Here is a 17,629-nt window from a genome sequence, read left to right as displayed (position 1 = left end):
TACACCTCATAGAAATACGATCATTTTTATCTCACTGACCATCTATATATGTAAATACTATTTTAGTCCTATCATGTATATTTCTTAAACTACTATTGTAATCTCACTATAAGAGTCATGATCAATGTAATTTGTCTTTGTATAATTGTCCTTGGCTGATGATGACAGAGAATCTTGTTGAAACCGGTACCAAATGTACAAAAATCGTGATGTTTTAACAGAAATGTAAAACTTTCACGCAATATATAGTATTGAAAAGGTGGAACTTATCATCCTTTCTTTAATGTCAAATTTAAAGCCATATATTAGTTGATCCAATTAATCACAGCATTGTGAAAACAATTTTAGCCAAATTTTCAAATTGTAGTTACTATGTTTTGGACGTCAATGTATTTTAGAATTAAGGGTTACTCCAATTCAACATTATAATAGTGAAAACAATTTTAACTAAATTTTTAAATTGTAGTTACTATGTTTTGGACGTCAATGTATTTTAGAATTAAGGGTTACTTCAATTCAACATTGTCATTCATATTGTCATACTTAATGTGTACATAATTCCTATATTTTTTACATATTATTACTAAACATGGATCTATACTCAAGCAAAAAATTTGTAAAAACAATCCAAATATGATAAGGCTTAACCTTGAGGCAATTATGTAGGCTGAAGATGCTTGTAAATAAAGCGAAACGTCCCTGTAAATTCGCTGTTGTAGTATTATGAACTAGCAACACAAAACCAATTTGTATTGAATAGGTGGATTAAAATAATCACTATACTGTAAGCATTTATGACTAAATTGATGTCAGTAGGTAAGAAATTCAACAGAACTGAATGTCAGATTGGTGATACAAAGCTAGAACAGGTAGATGATTTCAAGTATTTAGGTTGTGTGTTCTCCCAGGATGGTAATATAGTAATCACTGGACAGGTGGAGGGAATATTTAGAAAATCTTCTCAACGTAAAAGGAAATCTTCCTGGTGGTGTCGTGAACAACCAAGCTCATGGGGAGGAGGAAAATGATGTTGGTGAAATTACGCTTGAGGAAGTGGAGAGGATGGTAAATAAACTCCATTGTCATAAAGCAGCAGGAATAGATGAAATTAAACTTCAAGGTTAACTACAGTGGGAAGGCAGGGATGAAATGGCTTCATAGAGTAGTAGGATTAGCATGGAGTGTTCGTAAGGTACCTTCAGATTGGACAAAAGCAGTAACTGCACCTATCTATAAGCAAGGGAACAGGAAGGATTGCAACAACTATTGAGGTATCTCATTGATTAGTACACCAGACAAAGTATTCACTGGCATCTTGGAAGGGAGGGTGGGATCAGTAGTTGAGTGTGGTTTCAGACCACAGAGGGGCTGTCAGGTACAGATTTTCAAGTTTGTGCCAGGTAAATGAAAAATACTACGAGAGAAATAGACAGTTGTGTTTACGTTTCGTAGATCTAGAGAAAGAATATGACAGGGTACCAAGAGAAAAGATGTTCACCATACTGGGGGACTATGGGATTAATCAACGGCATTTATGTTGATAAATGGGCTGCAGTGAGAATTGATGGTAGAATGAGTTCTAGGTTCAAGGTATTTTCAGGGGTTCGAAAAGGCTGTAATCTTTCACCTTTGGGCATAGTTTACTTGGATCATCTGCTGAAAGGTATAAAGTGGCAGGGAGGGATTTGGTTAGGTGGAAATGTAGTAAGCAGTCTGGCCTATGCTGACAACTTGGTCTTAATGGCAGATTGTGCTGAAAGCCTGCAGTCTAATATCTTGGAACTTGAAAATAGGTGCAATGAGTATGGTATGAAAATTAGCCTCTCGAAGACTAAATTGATGTCAGTAAGTAAGAAATTCAACAGAATTGAATGTTAGATTGGTGATACAAAAGCTGGAACAGGTAGATAATTTCAAGTATTTAGCATGTGTGTTCTCCCAGGATGGTAATATAGTAAGTGAAATTGAATCAAGGTGCAGTAAAGCTAATGCAGTGAGCTTGCAGTTGCGATCAGCAGTATTCTGTAAGAAGGAAGTCAGCTCCCGGACCTAATTATCTGTACATCAGTCTGTTTTCAGACCAACTTTGCTTTACGGGAACGAAAGCAGGGTGGACTCAGGATATCTTATTCACAAGTAACAGGCATGAAAGTAGCGAGAATGATTGCTGGTACAAATAGGTGGGAACAATGGCAGGAGGGTACTCGGAATGAGGAGATAAAGGCTAATTTAGGAATTAACTTGATGGAAGAAAGCTGTATGCATAACCTGGCTTTGGTTGTGGGATCATGTGAGGTGAATGGGGGAGGCTACGTTACCTAGGAGAATAATGGACTCTGTTATGGAGGGTAAGAGAAGTAGCGGGAGAACCAAGACGACGATGGTTAGACTCAGTTTAAAGATAAGAGGTATAGAACTAAATGAGGCCACAGCACTAGTTGCAAATAGAGGATTGTAGTGACGTTTAGTAAATTCACAGAGGCTTGCAGACTGAACGCTGAAAGGCCTAACGGTCTATAATGATAATGTATGTATGTATGTATGTATGTATGTATGTATGTATGTATGTATGTATGTATGTATGTATGTATGTATGATCCTTCATGTTCAAATCAACCTAGTCGTTACTACAGGAAGTTCAGTAAATGAAAACTGATTTCAAATAAAAGTTGTGTGGAAAAGAAGGCATGTCTTATTTTGTTCTGTTTGTACACAGTTCTGTTTTTTTCTGTTCTTTTGGTGATCATGAGTGCCATTTGTTTGGACACTGTTCTTAATATATTCATGATCTGGATGTGCTACACGGGGACTGTTCTTTATATTGTCAGTGGTCTTACTAACTTTCGAACATTAGTTTTGTATATTTCATTAGTTGAACAAGTTCTAGTGTGATGTTTTCTCAGTGCCTCTAGAGCACTGGTTTTCCAAATCGAAACATCCAGCATAGGCCTATTCTGTGCCAGATTTCTGACACTGTATGACCCTAAATGGTACCTTTCAAAATTTCAGGAAAAGTGAATTAGATATGACTCCGACATGATTTGGCGTCTTGCAAGAAATACATCCATCCTCTGAATCATATGATGACTTTTGTAACCTTTCGATATCCAGTGTCTTAATGGTTGAGGCCAAGCTATGGCATGATGGTTATAGGAATGATATCACTTGTTTCAGGGAATTTTAGGAAGCTTTTCTTGCAAAGTATTGGAACTGTGATATACAAGGTACTGCGAAAGATAACATTAATTTTACGAATGACATGGTGACACAATATTTTCTGGAGCATGTGTTGTTGACACAGAATTTAAATTTAAACTCATCAGGTAAGGATCAAGTGAGAAGGTCATTAGGCCACTTTTTGGAGGAAGTAAGGTTAGCAGCACGTATGCAGGTCAAAACAGTTAAAGAGATGGAACAACTTGGAGAGATTTGAAGCATAAGGTTCACATAGTTCATTTGAAACATCTAATGGTCATATAGAAATCAGGAGGGAAGGCAGTACAGTCATGGGGAACATTCCAGGCCTAATAATTATAATCAACGGTAATCCAAATTGAGTTCCAAGCTATTAGGTCGTGTTTTCGCCGAACCCACTGGTGTCCAGTTGGCCATTTTTGTACAGTACTTAACATCTCTTCAACACATACTACATGTACGCAACACAGCCTAATAGTTTGAAAGTCGATTTCAATTACAATGCAGTCGAGAAAATTCAATGTTCATGCATCAATATTCATTAATCACCAGGGTTTTCAGAGAATGGGTCAAGAACAGGGAAGGTATAATAGGGATTGTAAGTCTAGAAATTATGATAATCAAAGGGGTAGAAGGGAAGTGAATGAAAATGGACCACACGAGAATAGGAGGGAAGGATTTTGAAACTCGAGAGGAAGGGGTCAGAAGGAAAAAAAATGAGGATGGTTAGAAAGGGCGTAGAAATTCTGTCAGAATGATTCCTCACAGTAGGGAGGATTTAAACTAGTAAGGAACGATGTGATGGGTTGTTCCATAATCAGAATTCTATTACCACATGTGTGATGAAGACTATGACAAGTTATGATGTGGATAAGGAGGCAAATCTTTTCAACTACCTAAATTCAAGTGAGAGAGATGTCGGGGATATATGAATTAATTCAATTATGGAAATAGTAGTTCAGGGAGAGAAATTGAAAGTGTTACTGGACTCTGGGAATAAACATTCTTGCATAAGTGTTAAATGTTATGAACATATTAAGAGTAAAGGGTGTGAAATTGAAGAAATTCCTGTATCTAATGTTGTTGTTATGTCTGTAGTTGGTCTCAAAGGATTATGAATCAGATAATTGTTACAATGATTACAGGGAGAGGTGGTCATGGAACAGACTTGTTTAGTTTTGCCATATATGATTTATTCCATAATTTTTGGGTCAGATTATTTAAATGAGAGGAGATGTAAATTAGACTATGGTAATGGTTATGTGACTTTATGGTCTGAAGGTAGCAAGAAGCCTGTTAAACTGGTCTATTCTGTGAAGGAAGAGAATAAGTTTGTTTATGAAACATGCCATATCCAGTTTTTAGAGAAGGAAGTGCATTCAGAGGAGAATTTTGTTGAATGTTATGAAGAAGAGACAGATGTTACAAATATTCCAAACTGCAATGGGGAAGAATATAAGGAAATAGAGATATGGGAGACTACTGGACTGGTCTGGCCGGCACCGTGGTGTAGGGGTAGCGTGCCTGCCAGCCTTTCGCCCGGAGGCCCCGGATTCGATTCCCGGCCAGGTCAGGGATTTTTCCCTCGACCTGAGGGCTGGTTCGAGGTCCACTCAGCCTACATGATTAGAATTGAGGAGCTATCTGATGGTGAGATGGCGGCCCCGGTCTCGAAAGCCCAGAATAATGGTCGAGAGGATGCGTCGTGCTAACCACATGGCCCCTCATAATTTGCAGGCCTTTAGGCTGAGCAGTGGTTGCTGGGCAGGCCAAGGCCCTTTCAAGGGCGTTAAGTGCCGTGGAGGGGGTGGGGGGGTTGGACTGGTCTTGAGTGTGACCAAAAGAAGTTACATGAAGTTTTAATGAAATGTGTGAATGTATTCCCTGCCAAGCAAGGTATGACCAATTCATATGGTTTCAACATTACAGATAGGTCTGGTTTTACGTTACCATTATCCAATACCTCAGGCACATGCCAAAGCTGTGGATGGTTTAGTCCATGGAATGCTGGCTGATGGCATCAATGAGGAGTCAGTAAGCCAGTATGTCAATCCTTTCAATGTGGTAGGAAAGAAAGATGGTTTGGTACATGTTTATGTAGACATCATGCAAATAAACAAAGGACTGCAACTGATCATGAAAGACCTGAGACCACAGAGGAGCTAGAGAAAAGGTTTGATGGGAGGCCATGGCTGTCTACAGTTGATCTCAGTACAAGTTTCTGGCAAGTCTCATTAAGAAAAGAAGACACGCTACTAACAGCCCTTTTGTACTGAGGAAAGTTATATCAGTTTTGCCGTATTCCTTTTGGTACTACGACTATCATCAGGGTTGATAAGAGCTTTAGATATTTCCTTATGACTTAAGACTAGTGATTATGTTACCACCTATATTGATGACTTGGTGATCACTTCACGATCATTTGAGTAGTATTTGGCTAATTTAGACACATTTTTTAGTAATTAAATCAGGAATCATTTTTACGGTTGGGAAAGTCTAAATTTTCTACTCAGAGGATCACTTTTTTAGGGACATGAGATCATACCTGAAGGGGTGACACCTGAAGTCACACAACTAGAAAAGAATGGAATGCTCACCAACTTCAATCTCTCCCAGGGGTCTGTAATTATTTTGGGAAATTTGTTCTCTTGTATTCACACGTCTCTGAACCTTTTCATGATTTACTTAAGCAGAATGCTAAGTGGACCTGGTCACACAAGCACAATCAAGCCCTGGAAGCACTGAAGAGAGGCTTCCACCAGGCAGTGATACCAGGAATACGATTATGAAATAGTTCATGTGAAAGAAACGAATAATTTGCTGCTGGCTGAATATTTGAGCAGACATCCAACTATATGGCCAAAAAAAAAAAAAAAAAAAAAAACACAAAACAGACAGAAGGAAAGGTTTTTAAAGAACTGACAGAATGAAAAAGGCTGTTGAAAATGAAAGAGGAGCAATGTAAAGATGATGAATTGAGAGAAATCCAAAAAGAATTAGAGCAGAATGGGGAAGGAAGAGAAATACTGCAAGGGGAATAAGAATTTTAAATTAATGAAAAATCTCATATCCAGAAAGGACAGTGGAGGAGATTGGAAAGTGACTGTACCAAAAATACTCAGTACAAAACTTGTGTGTTGCCATTGATGCTTTCACGGCAGGTACTTATAGACATGAAATAGGCTTTTGGGCTTATGCCATGTCAAGAAAATAAGGTGAAATTCTTTACGTTTCGCAGAGAACTGTGCTCTGCGTCATCAGAAGAAAATCTTGACTGTCCACGAGAAAGGCTTTTTAAACAATGACGTTTTGAAATTTAGAAGTTATAATAGAAGTGGAAATGGTACGTTGAAGTCTTTGAAGAAAGCCCTCTTAGTGAGAAAACACAATGGACTGAAATGCTTGAAGACCTCAATATCAAAAATACCAATCAAACGGCCTCGTGACTAATATATCATTAAGATAATGATCCCCACACACACAAATATTTCTCAAAACAGACTAGTTCATAAGCTTTCATACAATGGAAAAACATACCATTGTATGAAACGAGATAGCTTATAAGCTTCCACACAATCAAAAAACAGACAACTGTACGAAAGGATCCACGAGAGGACCAAGTAGAACAAAAAGCTAACAGGCTCTTGACTGCATTCAATGAGTAAGAAATGCAGAAAGCCATACAACAAAGTTAAAAAAAAAAAATAAGCATGTTACCAATTTGATATAGAGGTGGAGAAAATAAAATTTGGACAAATAACTCAAAAAATAACTGCTTACAATTCTTCAATATGGAGGTAAACTGAAGTAACAACCTTCTTGAAAACTGGGGAACAACCATGTGATGTTAGAAGTTATTGGCCTACTTCAATGCCGTGCCACAGCTAGTTTCTTGTAGTCAATTTGGCTAGCTCAAAACCAACTGAGGTCGATGGTTTTTTGAAAGAATGTTAAAGAACCCTGATGAACACATTACGTCTTCATTTAGCTAAATTATCATAGCAACCTAATCCCTCAACGCAGATTCAAGTAGACTGATAGGAGTGCTAACTATAGTGGGACAAACTGTCAGCGAGAAATGAACATCGAATTGGCATAATAATAACTACTGCTATTCTTGGCTAACTTTACAAAATACCAACTTTTACTGAACTCTTTAGTGCCTAAGATTGACAGTATCAATACTGTAGACTTCAGATCTCCAAAATGTACATAACATGTCGTCTAATTCTGTTGACATTTTTCTAAATGTTCATAAGTTCAGTGACTAAAAAGTTAATTTGATATCTTAACTTAGCCAGGCAATACTGAGAGCTACGGCTTTCAAACAAATCATTATTTTGCCCTAAAAATTGCTTTTAAAAGACTGAAGATCTTCACTACTACAGGAGATAATTCTAGTTCACTAGTCACACTCAAAAATATTTAGAAATGTATAAATGTTTATATTCTGTTTACATTTGGAATCTATCTTAATGAAGTCCTCCCAACAGTGTTCCCTCATGTCTTTCTAGTCTAGCATATGCCTACATATTTTCCGAGTGTGATTTGGTAGAATCTGATGATGTTCTTTCAAGAACAAAACATGTCATTCTATTTTTAATTTTAAAAGCTTTTTTTTTTTTTCAGGTATATTTCTCTTATTACATGTTTTCTAAATTTGTTTAGTCATAAATTAATTTTGACAGACTGAAGAACCTAACAGTATAAATTAAATGAGTTGAAACTGAAAATAAATAGCTTCAAATATCACACAGAGTATGACTGGTTATCAAGATTAAGTCATCCATGTAAATCTGTTACGAAGTATGGCTGAATGATAATATGGTCTCTCAAAGTTGATGAAAGATAAGAGGGAGGTCTAGGAAACTTAGGATGGTTTGAGGTGACATTTACAGTAGTGATTACAAGGTAAAAAAAGAACCCAGGATTAGTTAAGAAAAGAAGACTGCAAAGATGCATACCTCACGCAGAGATGATTCCGGACTGAACACTTAACAAGATATATATATACAGAATACATATAGTATGACTATAATTGGATGCCATTATGCATCATTAGACCAAGCGCCAAAAGTTGGTTTCGAGATATTTGCATTTAACTTTAGGTTTATGTGTAAATTTGAGCAAACATAATGTTGTTAAACATGGTATTCCTGGTGCTGGAGGATAATAGATTGTACCTTCTCACCAAATTTCAACATTTTTATACTCACAGTTCATGGATATTTTTTTGAAAAAATGGCGCTTAATCTACTGATGCAATTTAAGGTATTTCTCACATGCGAATAATGCATCACAATGCTACACCAATAACTCCTTACTGTTGAATATCTACTGAGTAAGACTTCAAAAATGATGTGACCGCAGTCGTGATTAAAACCTGAATCTTGTACCGCGCTAAGTGCTTGAACCATCGCGAGCCGTGCCACAACTCCGGCACATTATTCAAGTTTTAGACAGAAGAACTTCAGAAGGGGAGATATTTCCGAAAGTCACTGCTACAGTATAACCTCTTATTGATTTGATGAATTTCAACTGATCTGAGTCAAATACAAATGGTAAGAAGTGACCCATTGTAGTCTATACAATGCAATGCATATTTCTTTATGGATTTTCCTTCACGATAGGCCTATTATGTTCTGAGAGTACGGTACTGATGTGATATTTTCAAGCCTATGGGTAAGTTCTGTTCTGCTTCAGACACACATTAGTTGCTAAGTAGAATGGCAGTATCTCATACACAGATGTTAGGCCCCTTTAAACAAGCATCGTCATCATTATCATGATCAACATCATGATCATGATCATCATCATCATCATCATCATCATCATAATGGCAGTCCCTTAAACTGAGTAAAGGATATGGAGGCCGGTATATGTGGTTATGATTACCTTACTCCAAGAAAAATTAAGCAATTCTGAAAGAAAGTATAGAATTTTAATTAACTATCTCAGTCGAACAGAACAGGAACAGAAAATGTGATTAAAACATTTGCTCCCATGAATTCATATAAAACACTAGACAGGTAATAAGATTGTTACTCTCAGATCATTCGATATCAAAATCAGGATCTCCACTGAATCCATCTATGCCGTCCACCATGTCAGAATCTCCTTGAAGTTCCTGGTAAAATTGTTTGGCATCTGCAAGTATTAAGTCCATCAGCGATTTAAGGTCTCCAAATTTGGCTTCTTGACGTATTTAGATTTACTTCCATATATTCACCATCAAATTTGGTTTTGACGTACATACTGAACGGCTGAGATTTCAGGAAGTGGATTTCTTTTAGTTTTTGCTAGTTTATCTCGCAACCACGGACATATGTTTTCTGATTCACAATCAGTTTTTCAAGATCTGCTGAACTGATGAACGACATGTCTTCCATCTGGTGAACAACAATGGGGATTTTCCGCCTGTAGTTTCTAATTACGTTCACGTAGTCCTCTGCAATGTATAAATGCTGATGAAATTTGAGGGCAAGCTAAATATCCGCAAAGTCACAGCATTCAATATTCTGATATGTAATTCACTGATTTGGCGCGTATTACCTAGCATAACACGTTAAAATACCATTACAGTGAAGCCTTCACAGCTTCTACAAATAAATATATAGATACAGAAATATTACTTACATTGCAGACCGTACAACAATCTCATTTTGATACTAACCTTAGAATGTTCTTCTAGAATGATTCTCCGACATAACCATTTTAGCAAGCTGCATTAGTAGCATTGCCTTTTTCCTTACTTTTGGAAGTACTTGATACATCGCTGAACTTCGTCACTTGATAAACTACTGAATGTATCACCACGTCAATAACTTAGCACCATCGAAAACGCGGGCTCCCTCACTGTCATCCACGACGCACTATGAGGAATGAGGTACTTGGTCTAATGGTGCAAAATGGAACGTCGCATAGTCTACTGATGCAATTTACAGTTTAACTGATTCCCGCTATGTCACTTAGGTTTTCAGTTTACTGACAACTAATGCTCCCTTGTAAGACAGTGGGGAATTTATTATTAGTAGTGCAAGCTTTCCTCTACAGGATAGCGCTAAACTCTCAATTTCCATCAAATGGCACATAGTCGATTCATGCATAACTCCATCCAATTGATGCTCCATTTTTAGAGCTAGGACAATATGATAAACAGACCCACTCTGGTGAAGGATATATGAAAATATTCTCCAAAGAATTCATTACCATGTTTTAGTTTGATAGGAACTGCAAGAAAGTAACTCTTATGTCAATGAAATACAAGAAAAGAATAAAAATGTAGTAAATACATACCTTAAGGTGTGCTAATCTGTCTTGGAAATCATCGTACGTAGCACCCACTGTTCTCCTTAGCCACTGGAAAGTATCTTCAACATTCCATTTCACTACTTTTCGGCTTTCTGGAGAAGCATTTCTAGGATGTGATAATACTATTTACAATACAATGCCCAAGGAAAATAAATATACAACTGAAATCAGATATCTTTCAACAAACGACAAAGGTAATAACGTGCTTTGACAAAATAGCAAAAGGTGACAAACAAAAGAGGAAAAAAATACTGTCATGAAAAACAACAACAACAAACATTGGAAAGAAAAAAAGCTTTAGAATGGAGAAGGTAAAACCATCTAAAAGTATAACTGATTGAACAATGTGTTATAGAAGGTAGTGATCATCAATATTTCTTCATTCTGAGAGATGCTGTCTTCCTTCCTTCCTTCCTTCCTTCCTTCCTTCCTTCCTTCCTTCCTTCCTTCCTTCCTTCCTTCCTTCAAATGAAAACACCCTTCCATTGGACCTTTTATTAATCTTGGACTGTAGCCTGGTGTGTGTCTTGAAGTATTTTAGTTCCAATTAATTTTGCCTGTTTTGTTTCATAAGATCATATAATGTTATTTGGAGTTCTTTAATAACATCCTTAATATCATATTACATTTAATAATGTAGGGATGGGGAGACCCCATCGCCCAGTGGGAAACCACTGCAGTCAGCCACCCGAGTATTGGCGGGAAAACCATAGCTATTGGGGGTATGGAGAAAATACCTACTCCCAGCCCTGACCAACTAGGGTGAACATTATCCTGGCAGAAGGTATAAAATGCCCTCTGGGACTCATTACCTCAGTTGTAACAACACTACCAATACTGAGGTAGCCCACCTTAATACTTCGACTTGTGAAGTAACCATGAAGCACATGATAATCACTACTTTACCCCAGGGGGTTAATCCTCCGTCGACCTCGGTCGATGCAAGCAGGTTGTCGGATTCTAAGGAACCTGCATCGTGTGCGGTGGGAGAGTCGAAGCTCCCCAATACCTCAATGTCCTCAATATGCTGGACACAAAAGATCAGACCCAAGAGAACCTTTAAATTAGGAACCATTAACATACAGACCATGATTAGAGTGGGGAAACTGAAACATGTCCTAGATGCAATGAGAGAACATGGAATCGGCATGCTGGCTCTACAGGAAACGAGATTCAGAGATGAAAATACAGTGGAATCAGAAGGATATGTAATATTGAAGGGGAAACCGGGTATCAGGATGAAGCAACAGCCGTTTATGTTTGGTACGGCGCTTATAGTAGAACGAAGCTTCTGGAGTAGTATAATTGACTGGAGGGGTGTGAATGAGAGACTGTCATACTTGATGATGAAAACTGGCAATAAAATTTATACACTTGTCAATGCACATACCCCCCCAAATGATAAGAACAAAAAAGACAAGGCAGGGACAGAGAACTGGAATGCACTGGATACGGTAGTAAAGGTGTCAACGATCTTGCTGGGGGATTCCAATGCACAGCTAGGCACTGAAAGGAGATTCAAAAGCCCTGTAGGGGATTACCCTGTGCACAAGAGAACAAATAAGAATGGAGAAAGGCTTGCAAACTTGCAAAAGACACAAGATGAGAATCATGACCACACACTATAAAGCCAAGGCGAGTAAAAAGATAACCTGGGTAAGTCTGGGCAATAGAATTGGTGAAAGGCAGATAGACCACGTAGCGATCCGAGACAAAAACCCTGTGGAGATCATGAACACCAAACTCAATAAAAACAGCAGAGTGGAGTCTGACCACTATCTCACTGCAATCAAATGTAGATGAATACCAGACAGAACTAAGAGAAACACAAACTCACACCAGATCGGCAGAGAACTGCTGAACAAAGATCAATACATGAAGAACCTGACAGTGGAGAGCAAAAGGGGAAAACTTAACCCGATGAGTGCTACGCCCGCCTATAGACGGGCTGACGCAGCCGGTCCACCAGTGCTACACCCGTCTATAGACGGTGCGCGAAAATTTTAATTTCTTTGAGTTTCCCGGTTCACTTTCGAGAACGAATTTGATCTCTGACATGTTCTGCCATCTGTTGGGAATTATGTAGAACTAATTGATCAGAGATTATAGCTTCGGGAAGTAACTTACAGAGCTTTTTGTAGATGTCTGTGGAGTTCATCTGTGATGTAAACAAACATGGTGGAACAACAATTTATTTGCTCTTGCAGTGATGTTATTTCGGATCACAGAATCTTTCAGTTATTAACCACAGCGGAAAGTGATGATGGAGATAATCATTCTAAGGGATTTGGAAAGTGAGAGTGATAGAGAGAGTGCTGAAAATATTGTATGTGAGAGAGAAACAGAGCCTCCTTCTAAACAAAAGAAGAAAAACACAGTGAGTACAAGAGCTATTTTATAGCTAATTTTGTGGCGGATGGATTACTTTTCTTCACCAGAGTTTCAGGTAACTGTGACAGGCTCTGAGGGCCAAGAAGTGTTTGATGACAACCTGAAAATCATTTATTTTTTAGAAACTTTTGTGCTAGTGGAGTTGGTGCAGATAGAGGAACAAATCGGCATCATAAACAACCAGTAGAAAAAATTTAACTACCACCGCAATCCAGGTTTGGAAAGTATATCAACTTATATACAAGTTACATGTATTAGATACCTACAGATTTTAGGAAATAATATTATTTTGGACTCTGTATTTTGTATGAAGATAATGGATGCATGGGCACATAAGTGTAATTTTATTTTCTCTCAAAATAATATTGAACATAAGTGTAGGATTTTCCATTTGCATTTAGAATTATAAACAATCAACATTTATAAATATTTTAAACTAATCACCTCACTGATAAGTTGAAAATTGAGGCTTCTACAAAAATTTTTACATACGAATGAAAAAACTCAGCACTGAGATACCAGTCAACCGGTAACTCAGCACTTAAAAGGTTAAAGGACAAGGTTAGAGAAGAATCCAAACGACTGGCCACTAATAACAAGAGAAGGAAGCATGAGTGGTGGACAGAAGAATGTGAAGAGGCAGTAGAGTACAGGAGGAAGATGTGGGTAAAGTGGCAGATTACCAAGAAGGAAGATGACCTGTCAACATTCGAGACAGCGAGAAGGATAGCTGCCAAAACGATCAGGAATGCCAGAAGGAAAAGGTGGAATGAGAGGCTGGGAGAAGCTGATCATGCATCTAAGGAAAACAAATCACGATCCTTTTTTAAGGAGATGAAGAGCAGGATAAAGGGTTATGAGGCGAAAGAACCTTTTGTGAAAAGACAAGATGGCGAGTTGAAAATAGGTGAAAAAGACGAATGCGAGCAAATGGCAAGATATTTCAAAGATCTACAGAAGACAGAAGCACCCACAGGGAGTATGACACTACAGTACAGCAGAGACAACAACCAAGGACGAGCACCCACCAGAACAGAAGTTGTGAAGGCAATCAAGGATCTCAAGAACAACAAAGTGGCAGGTAATTATGGTATATGCACCGAGGAGACCAAATGGGTGGTCCTGCAATGGAAGAAAGCATGTGCAGAATAATATTTTGCATCCATACAGTCACTATTGCCAACGTTCACTCAAAAATTTTACTCTCTAATCACAACTCCTTATGCACTGCAGTACTCTATGGAGAAATCGATTGCTGCCAGCAGTGAGAACTGCATGAACGCAACTGCCACACAAAGTGATGTTTTACGTTACGAATGAGATGTTTACATTCAAACGACTCGTACAGAATTTCAAAACGAGGAAATATTTCAGATTCCCTATCGGAAACAATATCATCTGATGGCCTAGCAGGCATCAATTTTTGTAAGAGACCAAGTCTCTCATAGCACACTGACATTACCCGTGGCTCCAAGTAACCTATGCTGTAGCTTCCATTATATGCACTAGCCATACGTCTTGATAGGTGTGCGAGTTACCAAATGATGAGCCCAAATTGGCACACAGGAGCGAAACGCTGGCAATCAAGAATCAGTAAGCTAGAAATTTTATAATTTCCAATAATGGACCATTTATATAGGAATTATGATTCATAATAGGTCTCTAAATTCAGCCAACTTTGAGTAATCATAAAATTAAATCATGAAATGATCATTCCAGCAATTGCAGGTGAAGGCTTACCCTAACCCGCAATACATTCTGTACTTAGAACGTTGCTAAGCGAGTAACACTTTCATTAATATTCTGATATAGGCCTACGTGATTTTCATCAAAAGTAACGTCGTTTCATGCAACCATGTTTCTTCTGATCATGGAAGAATAATATTCCCTGCTAGATACTCTTTGATTCTCTAACGTTGACCGGCTTCCAAATATATTCAACAGATGGCGGAACGTTCCTAATAACGTGCTGCTAATAGAGAAAAAATCTATGTACAAACAGACCCTATCATGACATGTGCCCTAGGCCTGTACATTATCTGGGAACACCTATCGAAGGATAACCTAGCTACAATAGAAAGAGTGAAGGCCATGTATCTTAAAGTTCTCTGCCTGGCAAAAAAAGAACGCTCCTTCGGGACTAACCTACGAGCTCACAAAACAACCGTTCTACATACAAGAACTGCAATTAAAAGTGCTATTGACTTCTACGATATAATACCAACTTTTATTTTGGGAACTGCAAGATAAAAATTCAAATATATGGATAGATTTCTACCAAGCAGACGGCATGACATCACAATGGATTGATTCTGACTATGAACTGCAGCATACCAAAACGCGCTTCTTATTAAATGTTCATGAAACCATTGGAAAGGGCAGGCAAAATAATATGACTACAACAGGCATATGAAGAATAGTTATCTCACCTATTTATAATGAATGCTGCAGAGCAGTTCAGGTCCTCTAATATTTAATTAATTCATAATGAAAACTGGGTTGTTAGGTTCACTGTTTAATGTATTCTGGTTTGAACAATAAACTACAATCATTACAAACGTATGAACAAAACATTTCACATCCTCATAGTCACTACAGCCAATGCAATTTCTTTTTTTTTCTTCAAAAAAAGCTAAATATTAAAACTTTTAAATTTTCAGTTTTCAATTTATAAACAAATATTTTGAGTTGTGAGCACATTATCACACTTCATGAGTTCATAATGAGTTGAATAAGACATTTGGAATCATCATAGGTAGTATATTTTTCATGATTTTGCATGTTGGTGAGTCATCAGTCCACAGACTGGTTTGTGTAGCTCTCCATGCCACCCTATCCCAAGCTTATCTTCTCATTTCTACTTAACTATTACATCCTACATCTGCTCTAATCTGCTTGTAATATTCATAACTTGGTCTACCCCTACCGTTCTTACGGCCTACACTTCCTTCAAAAACCAACTGAACAAGTCCTGGGTGTCTTAAGATGTGTCCTATCATTCTATCTCTTCTTCTGGTGAAATTTAGCCAAATCGATCTCCTCTCACCAATTCGATTCAGTATATCTCCATTTGTGATTCAATCTATCCATCTCACCTTCAGTATAGCTGCCTCTGTGGATCAGTGGTAGAGTGTCGGCCTCCGGATCCCAAGATAGTGGGTTCAAACCTGGCAGAGGTAGTTGGATTTTTGAAGGGTGGAAAAAAGTCCATTCGACACTCCATGTCGTACGACGTCAGCATGTAAAAGATCTCTGGTGACACATTTGGTGTTTACCCACAAAATTCATTAAATCTCAGCCATAGACGCCCAAGAGAGTTTCGGTTTACTCGGTCTGCCGTCTAGTAGGCCTAGAGTAAAATGGAACGTCGAAATTGACGAGCAGACAGCCAGATGGCGACAAATTGAAATGTCTGCACATGGTAGCTGAGCCCATACGATTATTATTATTATTATTATTATTATTATTATTATTATTATTATTATTATTATTATTATTATTATTATTATTACCACCTTCAGCATTCTTCTGTAACACCACATTTCAAAAGCTTCTATTCTCTTTCTTTCTGAGCTAGTTATCATCCATGTTTCACTTCCATACAATGCCATGCTCCAGATGGAAGTCTTCAGAAACATCTTTCTAATTCCTATATCAATGTTTGAAGTGAGGAAATTTCTTTTCTTAAGAAAGCTCTTCCTTGACTGTGCTAGTCTGCATGTTATGTCCTCCTTACTTCTGCCATCGTTAGTTATTTTACTACCCAGGTAACAATATTCATTTACTTCCTTTATTCATCTACTTTCCAATCTAATATTACCTACATCACCTGCCTTCGTTCAACTGCACTCTATTACTTTTGTTTTGGACTTCTTTATTTTCATCTTGTACTCTTTACCCAAGACTTTGTCCATACCATTCAGCAACTTCTCAAGATCTTCTGCAGTCTCAGATAAAATAACAATATCATCAGCAAATCTCAAGGTTTTGATTTCCTCTCCTTGGATTGTAATTCCCTTTCCAAATTCCTCTTTGATTTCCTTTACTGCCTGTTCTATGTAAACAATGAAAAGGAAGGGGGATAAACTGCAGCCTTGCCTCACTCCTTTCTGGATTGCTGCTTCTTTTTCAAACCCCTTGACTCTTATCACTGCAGACTGATTTTTATACAGATTGTAGATAATTCGTCGTTCTACGTCTTTACCTTGATAGAACTGTTGGATATGTTCCTGCCATCTTTCTGCTTTGTCTTCTTTCCCTAGAAGTGGCTTTCCATCTGAGCTTTTAATATTCATACACCCAAAGGTTTCCTTGTTTTTCCTGCATGCAGCATCAACCTTTCCTAGGACCATAAAACCTTCAACATTCTTGCACTTCTCCTCCAGCCATTCTTCCTTAGCTACTTTGGACTTTCTATCCACTTCATTCTTTAATCGCCTGTATTCTTTTCTGCCCTCTTCATTTCTAGCATTCTTGTATTTTCGTCGCTCATCAATCAGGTCTAGTATCTCCTGAGTTATCCACTGATTCTTAGTTGATCTTTTCTTCCTTCCTAACATTTCTTCAGCAGCTCTACTGACTTCATTTTTCATGACTATCGACTCTTCCTCTATTGTGTTTCGTTCAGCCTTTTCATTTAGTCCTTGTGCAGCATGTTCCTTGAAACAATCCTTCAAAAGTTATGGAATTAGAGACATAGATATTAACGGAGCCAAAACAGGAAATGTTCAAT

General features: G+C 37.8%; 1 protein-coding gene across 1 annotated transcript in view; it reads right to left on the bottom strand.

Annotated features, from left to right (window-relative positions):
- The window catches only part of Pcif1 (Phosphorylated CTD-interacting factor 1), a 381,962-nt gene that overhangs the window by 223,011 nt on the left and 141,322 nt on the right, over positions 1–17,629 (bottom strand). The window contains exon 7 of the mRNA XM_067145685.2: positions 10,492–10,612. Coding sequence (XP_067001786.2) covers positions 10,492–10,612 — 121 coding nt within the window. The remainder of the gene's footprint in view (positions 1–10,491; positions 10,613–17,629) is intronic.

This window comes from Anabrus simplex, chromosome 4, assembly GCF_040414725.1.
Source record: "Anabrus simplex isolate iqAnaSimp1 chromosome 4, ASM4041472v1, whole genome shotgun sequence".
NCBI lineage: Eukaryota > Metazoa > Arthropoda > Insecta > Orthoptera > Tettigoniidae > Anabrus > Anabrus simplex.
The sequence above is the reverse complement of the archived record's forward strand: the minus strand, read 5'-3'. Positions and strand labels throughout refer to the sequence as shown.